At 41.6% G+C, this 10,513-nt stretch overlaps 1 protein-coding gene across 1 annotated transcript; it reads right to left on the bottom strand.

Moving 5' to 3' along the window:
* Positions 1–6,389: 6,389 nt before the first annotated feature.
* On the bottom strand, positions 6,390–10,088 carry LOC133512498 (olfactory receptor 6N2-like). The gene is made up of 3 exons (XM_061842206.1): positions 10,084–10,088; positions 9,383–9,488; positions 6,390–7,247 (listed from the first exon to the last, which is right to left on the bottom strand). The coding sequence occupies exons 1-3, from the start codon at positions 10,086–10,088 to the stop codon at positions 6,390–6,392; spliced, it is 969 nt and encodes a 322-aa protein (XP_061698190.1).
* Positions 10,089–10,513: the final 425 nt, after the last annotated feature.

Raw genomic sequence — 10,513 nt, 5'->3', positions numbered from 1 at the left:
AAAAGCTATCATTAGATTAAAACAATGTGAAAAAAACAATATACAGTAATATATTCTTGACGGATTCACTGCTGTAGATGGATATATTCGTCAAGTATATGTTTCAATGGGTTGCCATCCAAGAGGGTCCCTCGCCCAGCTTCCCTGTAAAGGGTCCCACTGACAGATACTTCTGTCGAACGCACGTTTGCATCTGCTTTGTCCATATTTGACCCATTATCCCCATTCCTCTGATTAGTTGCCTCCGTGTAGAAGACCCATTTGTGAGAGCACACGTGTTTTATATGTTGAAAGTGTTGGCTCAGGAGAGGAGAGGGAAGGCAGAGAGCTTCGCTATTAATGTAGAGAACCTAGAGAAATTTGAATGACTGGATTTTAGGTCTCTCAGTAGAAAAAGGACAGGAGCTCAGGAATGCGTGAATAATTTAAATTGTTTTACATTTACTTAGGTATCACAGGACAATATCCATCCCTCCATCCATCCATTTTCTTAGCCGCTTATCCTCACAAGGGTTACAGGAAGTGCTGGAGCCTATCCCAGCTGTCAACAGGCAGGAGGCGGAGTACACCCTGAACTGGTTGCCAGCCAATTGCAGGGTACATGGAGACAAACAGCCGCAGTCACAATCACACCGAGGGGTAATTTAGAGTCTCCAATTAATGTTGCATTTTTTTGGGATGTGGGAGGAAACCAGAGTGCCCAGAAAAAACCCACGCAGGCTGGACCTCAGAACTGTGACGCCAGCACTTTCCATCTGAGTCACCATGCCACCCACATGGACAGTATTACTTCCTAATTACTGTACTTGAAAAAGTTGGTAGGGCAAAGTATGGAACGTTTGCCGTCAGTTAATGTTGTACTTGTTTTTTTTTTTTTTAAGTATTTCTCTTACTGTTTTGGTCAGAAAGCACTATTTTAAGGGAAAACAACTCATGTTCTATTGCTGATTGATGAAGATGAAAAAATAGAAGTGAACATTTTTTTTCTGGTAAGATAAAAAGAGTGTACTTTTTGGGTAGATTGGCTCCTTCTATTGTCATGGATCACAATTTTCTCTGGGTCTTGCAAGACAAGGCAAAATTATTAGAATCATTTGTCAGAAAGGCTGCCAGTCATTGAATTAAAAAGCTGACATTGGAAAAGACAACATCAGACAGAAATCCCAACGTGGAGGGGTTTCATTACATTGGCGCTAACACAGCTCAAAAAGCAAGATATTGGAAAAGTGAAAGATAGCTACTGCTTAATCCCAAATGCCTGATTGTTTAAAACATTTTTTTTTAATCATCAATTGGGTTGAGGTTAAGTTTAGGTTGAGTTTGAGCCTAGTTGAGTAGACAAAAGACGCTATGCATTTCAGCATCAAGAGTGTTCCCGTGCGATTGAGCTGAGCAATTAAAAAAATGATTATAGTCATCTAGTGGTATCACAGGGAGGATAGTGCACCCAGCGTTGCCTAACAGATACAAAGTCAAAGAGGAAAAAGAAGCAGTCGATGCTAGCCTAGCCTCAAATGATGCTAGTATGCTAGCGCTATCTACCTCGAACAACATTTTAAAAATTTTATTTAATTTATCTCCTTAATGAGTTAGTCAGTTACTCATTGACGTCCTAATTTCAACCACTGCCACTTTTCAGTGTTTAAATGTCAATTATGGCCGACGTATTAGCATGTTAGCATGTGACCCACCCACCCCCTTAAAATAACCCGAGGCTGCTGAATGTATTTGTTGCTATCAGACCTGTCCGTCGTCATGGAGATAACACTCATTACATGACTCGCGTTCGTATCTTCAGTCAGCGCCACTTGCCATGTTGTCATGTTCACTCCTCCCAATTCGATTTTAGTGTAGTGACTCCATCAATCTCAACTCGACTCTTTTCACCACAAGAAAGTTTTTATGTTTACGCGAGTCATATTTATGTTTGTGTTTGGATTGTCATATTTGTTTTTTACAGCCATCAATCATTTAAATTTGTTTTCCATTATGATATGAATTGTGCATTTATTTTTATATAATGTTAATGTAATCATATATATTTTAACACAAATCACAGGTGTCAAACTGGTGGTTATTTTATGTGTCCCAAAAAAGCAAATAAAAAATTATTTCTACTTGTGATGTAGTGTGATACTGTTGAGATATCAAAAACATTTTTTGTTACCAAATCCCTTTGAAAAGAAATGCAATATTGTAGTTGATAAGCATGTCTTTATAGGCTTCTGGTTTCAAAACTAATTATTCATCAATTTGTTGTGTATGCTGCATGTAATTATATGAGGTGAGTAGCCCTCCCAGGGATTATGTGACTTGTGACAAAAATAACTTTGACTCGCCTGAACTAAGTCACGATTTTATTTTATTTTCCCATGAATCATATTTATTTTTGCATTAATCGTATTCATGTTTGGCCACGAAGAAATGTTCCTCCGGGACCCCAAGAAGCACAACTAGAAAAAGCAAAGCTCAATAAAGTAGAAACCTTAGAAGAAAGCCAAAGAAGCAGAAGCAGAAGACGCACAATGTGAGGTAGCACAAGTACTGTAGAACAGAGGCCAGGGTTAATAGAATTGAAGGCGCAGAACAAGAAGCTACATAACCAGAATCCCGACTAAAAGACCCACTAAAAAAAAAAAAAAACCTGAAGAAATTGAAGCAGAGGCAGAACTTCGAGAAGCAGATCTAGATGAGCCTCAAGTGGAATCAAGTGGACAAAACATTAAGAAGTTTTTTCTCCTCAAATGTTTCAATGTATTTTTAACCAATGATTTCATGCGATTACTGTGTTACGATTTTAAATTCATCTTGATTGAGGAAAAACCTGTGAAAAATTATTTGTTTTTTATGTACTTTCCAGTTTTCAAGAAATGGTTAAATAATATGAATTATTATGATGATCATAATGCTTATTCAGAAAAATAAAGGGCAATATTGATTATATTTATTGAAGTTTATATTGTTTTCTGATTTATGATTCTGACATGTAAATATTATTATTAAATATATTTTTAAAAGAGCTTTGCACAGAGTTGTTGTTATTGAGCTAATTTTAAATTAACTTTCCTGAAAGATTTAAATATATTTACTGTAATGATTGTGAATGATCGCATTTTGATGAAGTTAAAAAATCTTTTTTTCTATCTTGTTTCTCTGAATTATGATATGCGATTATTGTAAAATATGTTTTGTATGATTTTATTTTTGGCTCCTATTTAAAAATATTCTGATTTATTGCTAATGAGAAATTAATAAATTGTCGTCTTTTCTAGAAATATTTTGCAGCCCAATAATCTTATCTATTTGACTTCTTTCTAGAAATATATTTTATGTTTATTTTAAACCAAACATAATACAATAATAGTACAATAAAAATAAAACAATAAATGTGATAAAAGTAGCCGCTAGTTTATTCTAAAGTAGCAGACAACTTCCTATAAATAACAACCTCCCACCCCCAAGGGACCAAAATCAAAGCTGCTGCAGCTGTTGTGTCTCATCAAAGATATAGCCTTCTGGTGTGGGTGTCGGGGGTGGGGGTGATTAGGAAGGGTGGGATGTCTTCACATAGGACACCAGGAGCTAAAAATATCCCACACCCCCACCACACCTCAGTTTGACTGATGGGCAGCATGTGTTCTCAGCGATTCCCTTAAAAAGTCATCTTGCCGGCGTCTGATCTATTCTGGGAATGAGCTATCACCATGTCGAGCGACCAGTCAAAAACGTCAACCACGGTTACTTACTTGTTAGTACAAGGGTGCCGGCTGGGATGTTGGGGGGGATGGGGGGGACAGAGGTCCAGGGATGTCCGTGTCTTGCTTTAATTCCTTCACTTGAAGCTCCTCCAACAAGTCGAAAATCCCCTAAAACAAAACTACCGGCCCTGGATGGCGAGTAGTTTTGTTTGCGTCCGGACCCGGAACGCTGACCCTGCTCAGAGGGGCTGGCAGGTCCGGTGGGGGGCTTTATACCCCTGTGACGTCATCGACACCCTGTGCCCCATTGGTCTTCCTCATGGGGTGGGAGGGGTGGGGGTGGGGGGATTTTTATACAAGTGGTCCACCTGACAGCTGCTCCTATCTGTAAACTTGGTGCCTGACCCCCACCCTCCTACATCCAAGGCCGACACTGGGGGAGGTGAGGCGTAGAGGGGAGGCCCTATTTCCCATGTGATACCTGAAGTTGTTACAACGAACTCCCAAGGACTTTATTGTACTGTATTCTTATCTTTGGTTGACTCTACTATGCTGTACAGTCGTCCAATGGACTACAATCAACACTGCTGGACACTATTGCCCTTTTCCCATTCTTCCGGTTCCAACCAGCCTCATACCACCTCGTGTGGTCACTTCTCCATTACACTTGTTCGAGGCCGAGCGATGACAATGGATCCGCTTTTTAGAGCCTCTTTCGATTTGGTTCTAAAACACGAGCCAAGGATGGATGGGATGTAACAGCCATCTGATTGGCGGACAAATGTCGACGTTTCTTTACAACCCTTCACTATCATGGCATCTAAAAGCAATTACGCAGAACCTAATTGAGATGTTCAGCATTGGTTATGATTACGGTTTTAATGATTGTCCGATCGGTCTGCCACTGGACTTGCTGTGATTTCAAATTTGAATCCACATCTTAAGATCTCAGCCGATAAGTTTCCCTCATGGGGGAAACACACTTTTGGATTGAGTGAGCTGTGCCAACATACCACGCCGCCTGCAAGACATTTACATAGATAGTATTGAAAGCATCAAATATTGGATATTACATCAATACGTAGGTACATTAATAGTGCATAATGTACCTGTGGATAAAAAAACAAAGCTTGTGACCACAATGTACACAAACTTAGAAACACTACACACTGGGTAAGTTAAAATGAATGGAGCAAGCGAGCCTCCTTTCAAATATCCACTCTCGCTTTTATTCTCACCATCGCTTTTATTCTCACCATCACCCTCTCTGCACAATGGTCCAGTCCAGTTGGGTTCAACCACATCGCACAGTGTGGAGGTGACTGAAAGCAAATTCTGTTCTGCGGTGAGTCTACTCGTGGAAAACCTGCCTAATAAATATCCATCCTTCCATCCATTTCCTTTGCCGCTTATCCTCACGAGGGTCGAGGGGAGTGCTGGGGCCTATCCTTGCTGTCACCTGGCAGAAGGCGGGGTACACCCTGAAGTGGTTGCCAGCCAATCGCAGGGCACATACAGACAAACAGCCACACTCACAATCACACCAAGGGGGAATTAAGAGTGTCCAATTAATGTTGCATGTTTTTGGGATGTGGGAGAAAACCGACACAGGCATGGGGAGAACATGGAAAGTCCACACAGGCGAGCCCGGGATCAAACCCAGGTCCTCAGAACTGCGAGGCCAAAGCCTCACCAGTTGATCCACTGTTCCGCGTCCTACCAAATATCATGCTGCTAAATCAAATTGGCTTCCATTTTCTCCCTCCAAATGTTGAGCTACTGCTGGTGAATTTTATTGTTTCCTTGGCAGTTGTCAAGTTTGCTACCCTGCTCACCCACTTACAATAACACAAACTCAAACTTTGGCATCACCCTAACCTCTGCTAGACACTTTTTTCAAATTGTCTACCAATTGTCCAGAACTTCTTGTATTGCCCTATGGGGTTTTAAATGTTAATTTTGTGATGGATTTTTTACATTTTACACAGACACACAAACAAACCCACAAACATAATTCCAGTATCCATAGAAACTGCAGAGAATTGAAACAGTTTTTTTTTTCTTTCACACCTTCCCCATTTATTCATGTTCCTTCATTCATGTTGAAGCCATTTGAACCTTCTGGGGCTCTGAGACCCTCTGCGAGTGGTCTCGGGTCTCTTGCTAGTGCCCAGATCTTTAAAATCTTACAGATCTGAAGAAGGCCTTGATGCCATCTATTTAGCCATTTATGCGACAACTGTATTAATATTATCTGCACTCCTCCCTTTTTTTTGAATAGGCTAAGGATTTTGTTTATGTATTGGAATGATTTGAGTTGCCTTCTTGTAATTGTATATACCTTTAAAGTATGTTTAATTGCCTTTTGTACCAATCGTCCTCCACAAATACACCTGCTTTATACGCTCACTTAATTTCTGTTGGAATAACCATCGCCTTTAATTGCACAGAAAGCCTGAAAAGTTATTTAAAACCGAAAATACAATCTTCACTTTTCTTCTTCTTCCTTTTATCAATGTAATGAATGCAGAACAATTAAATTATGAGGTTGTGAGGTTTATGATTGTCAGTGCCCTTTATTCAACACTCGAACCTTTTGGGAGAAGCACTCATCAACAACAGTCACACGTCAAATCAGCAGCAATTTCAATTCCACACAGAGAAGCATAATAAGACAGACTTTCTATGGCTCTAGCACAAGATGAGCAATCTCTTGATGTGTTTCCAGATTTCCTTCATCTTCACTCCGTATATGATGGGATTGAACAGGGGATTGTACATAATGATTTGTAAACTCATCATCAGTCGCAGACTTTTGGAAAGTTCCCCTTCCAGTCGTGCTATAATGACGTCAAAAGCGCACAAGCAGGAGAAACTGATTAAAACCATCAGGTGGGGTAAACATGTGTCTGCTGCTTTTTTCCTGACTTCTCCGCAGCTGCGATATGCCACTGTCAATATCTTGATATATGTGAAAGCGATAAACAGCACAGGGAGGAGAGTCAGATTAGTCAGAGCAAACAAACCCCACACAGTGAGAAACCTCGGTATTACACAAAAAAGTTTCTGGATGGAGTTGTTGCAGAATATTCCCACTAATGTAGAGTGGCACATGTTTTGCTTTATGCTGACGACGGTCGGCACCAACACATGGCATGTGGGTACAAACCAGGCCAAAGCCAAGAAGACAGCCACACTGGTGGTGTCCATTCTGGTGGCATATTGCAGAGGTTTGCAGATAGACACATACCTGTCGTAAGCCATGGCGGACAACAGGTAGAAGTCGGCAGCAGCTAAAGTATAAAAGACGAAATATTGCAACATACAAGCTGAGGGATAAACTGTCTGCTGGTGAGACAAGACATCCACAAAGAGTTTGGGGTAGATCGCAGTGCTGAACAAAATCGAGTTGAGTGACAAAGCAGCAATGAAAACGTACATGGGCTCATGAAGGCTCCTGTGAATCCAGATGACCCAAATAATGGCGCAATTAGAGCACAGAATGAGAACATAGAGCGTGAACAAGAGAACAAAGTAAACATATCTGTACTTGTCCACATCTACGTACCCGCTGAGAATTATTAGAATGCCTGTTGTGTTCATGATGTTCTGTTGCCTTGTTGGCTCCTCATGTGCACAGGCACATGCGGTCAAGAATCACATGGGCATCAAGTCTTTTATGCCGGCTGCTTAGCCTCGATGGATCTCATTAAGAGCCAATGTCATGTCAACAACTCCTCTGAGGTGTCTTTCTGTTGTTTGTAGAATTGACCCGTCGGTCACATTTGATTGGGGCAAACATCTGTTGGACATCAACAGGGCTGTCAAACTAACATACGTATATTGCGGATTATGTGAAAGGCAATTCTGAGATTTTTTTCTAAATATGTGTTTTTTATTCTTATTGGAGGTACTAAACCCTCCAAGTTGTTTGTGCACATTCACAGAACCCTTGGTAATTGGAATAACAAAAAGTAAGTGTGTTTTGGCTTGTGCCGTTAGGGGTCGCCACAGCATAACATCTCAGATGAATGCTCATATTTGTTTGGCACAGTTTTTACGCCGGATGCCCTTCCCGACGCAAGCCCTCTTGGGGAGTAAGTAATTGGAATAATAAAATGTGGCTTATTTCAAATTCAAAACAGGTTCATACTATGTTGTGCCGATAATGAACCATGAATCAGTTGCTAACAAAGTCACTCTGTTCAGCCATAGTAGCGTACAACACCGTACAATTATGATAAGGGAACTGGGGGTAACTACTTACTGGTAAAAATATTTGTGAGGCTTTTTTTTCAAACAATATTTAGACAGATTGGCATTGAGACTAAAAGAAAATGTAAAAATCGAATGAGAAAAGCGAGTGTTCTGACTTAATGTCAATGCATTGACTTTAATAGGAAAGCCAACTTCCCTAACACAGCTGCCATTTTTCCATGTTGGGTAGCAGGGCCACGACAGCATGTTGACACATCTATAAAGCTACGTACATCCAGCACCAGTCTGCCTATATTTGAAAGAGGTAGGTAGGAGGAACATGGATGCTTTTACTGTTTGTTGGTCTAATACTCTCACAGAAAGTAACAAAAATTGCAGAGTGCTTCACAAAAAATAACTTCTAAAAAGATGTGGGAGGGATTACAACATCATAAACTACAACAAAAACAGCCAGATGTGTGCCAACACAGACATCTCAGTTAAGGAACTAAATTATTTCTTTTCCCACTTTGAGACTGATAGATCAAATTCAGTCTAACCAAAACCACCTCCCATCAGCAGTTGACAGACGCCTAAGGAACGCGAAGTGACTCAGGACTGTGAACGCCGGGAAGGTTGCCGGCCCAGATGGAATGCCTGGGAAGGTACTGAAACCCTTTACTGATTAGCTGACCTGGGTTTTCACAAAAAACTTCAACTGTTCCCCGAAACAATCAACCATCCCTTCCTGCTTCAAATCTGCAACTATCAATCCCGTCCCCAAAAAACCCGGCCACTGACGGTCTGAATGATTACAGGCCTGTTGCACCTATGCCTGTGATCATGAAGTGCTTTGAGAGGCTGGTTGAACAACACATTAAGGACTCTCTCTTTCCCTCATTCAACACTCACCAATTTGCCGACAGAGGAAACTGGTCCACCAAGGACATCATTCCAATAGCTCTTCAGACTGCACTGGTAGCCATGTGAGGATGTTCTTCATAGACTTTAGCTCAGCCTTTAACATCATGATCAAAGGTATTTTGATTGACAAACCTTACCTCCTTGGACGATCCCCTTCCATCTGATGATGAATTAAGGACTTTCTCACAAACCATCCATAATCTGTCAGATTTGGCCCTTACCTCTCTTTCACCATCAACCTTATCACCCCCCTGTGTACTGAGTCCTCTCCTGTACGACTGCACACCAACCCATCCCAGCAACTCCATCATCAAATTTGGTGATCAGTCTCATAGTTTGCAAAATGGTTAAAGTGGTATTTGGTAAACAACCTCACAGTAAACAACCCAAAAACAAAGGAAATTATCCTGGACTTCCGGCATGGACCCGACCCCACTGTTCATCAATGGGAGTGTGTAGAGAATGTCCTCTCCTTCAGATTTCTGGGAGGCAACATAATAGACAAACTCACCTGACCTGTAAATACCACAGCAGTGGTGAGAAAGACTCAGCAGTGACTCCACTTCCTGGGAGTTCTTAGGAAGAAGAATCTTAAAGCTAGGTGACAGCTGGCTTTCTACAGAACCACCATGGAGAGCATCCTTGCATACTGGATCACAGTGTGGTATCCTGGGTGTACAACAGTGGACAGGAGAGCGCTGCAAAGACTGATCAACAGCACCCAGAAGATCAGTGGCTGCTCTCTGCTCTCGGGATTTAAACCTCAATGCTCAGAACTGTGAGGGCAACGCTCTACAGCTGTTCCACCTTGCCTGAATAAAGCCAAGCAAATTGATTTGTAAAGCGCATTTCATACCCAGGTAACTCAATGCGCTTTACATAATTAAATGCATTCAAGTCAAAGAATTAAAAAATAAACAGTACATTTCAAAATAAATGGTACGTATGAAATAGCTTACAGTGCAAAAAAAAAAGAAAAAGAAAAAATTGGAAGTACTCAAAAACGCCTGACAAAAAACAAAAGTTATAACCTGGATTTGAAAACATTCACACCTGGGGCTGATGTTACCTCTAGTGCCAATTTACAGTATTCCATTTGTGTGTAGCATAATAGCTAAATGCTGCTTTACCATGATTGCTTTGGACTCTTCATTCCACTATTTGCACTGAGTCAATCGATCTCAGAGCCAGAACACGAACTTCGTGGGTTCCAAATAACAGGTGTGTATACAGCTACTAACAAAAATAATAGTTTTGGGCGGACCGCATAATCGGTCTCTCTTATGATGTAACAAAAGATCCACGTATGAAATGAGTCGATGTGCGCGTTGTCCAGCAAACGTCTCGTCCCGTCTCGATAGTGTTCATCGAGTACTGCGGCGGCTTTGAAGATACCCCTAAAAGCAGCATGGGTCGGCCCCGCCACCTCTTTATATGCCACCGGCAGCAAAAAATCAGCCACACTGGCTGAGGCACTTCGTTCGTGGTCACAGCTTCTGCGAAGGCTGCGCGTCGGTGCGATCGGGGTAGCTCTGAAGAACCGAGCTGAGAATGCGTTACTCAGTCGCGTGCGCGCATAAAGCGCCCCAGCTCGACTGTGTTGCTCAGTACTGCGGCGTCTGTGAGCACCCCCCTAAAGCAGCACCGCTTGGCTCTGTCATAAGCCACACCGGCAGGCTGCGATGAGCTGCGAT

The sequence above is a fragment of the Syngnathoides biaculeatus genome, chromosome 14 (genome assembly GCF_019802595.1).
Source record: "Syngnathoides biaculeatus isolate LvHL_M chromosome 14, ASM1980259v1, whole genome shotgun sequence".
Classification (NCBI taxonomy): Eukaryota; Metazoa; Chordata; class Actinopteri; order Syngnathiformes; family Syngnathidae; genus Syngnathoides; species Syngnathoides biaculeatus.
This window is presented reverse-complemented; position numbering and strand designations above follow the sequence as displayed.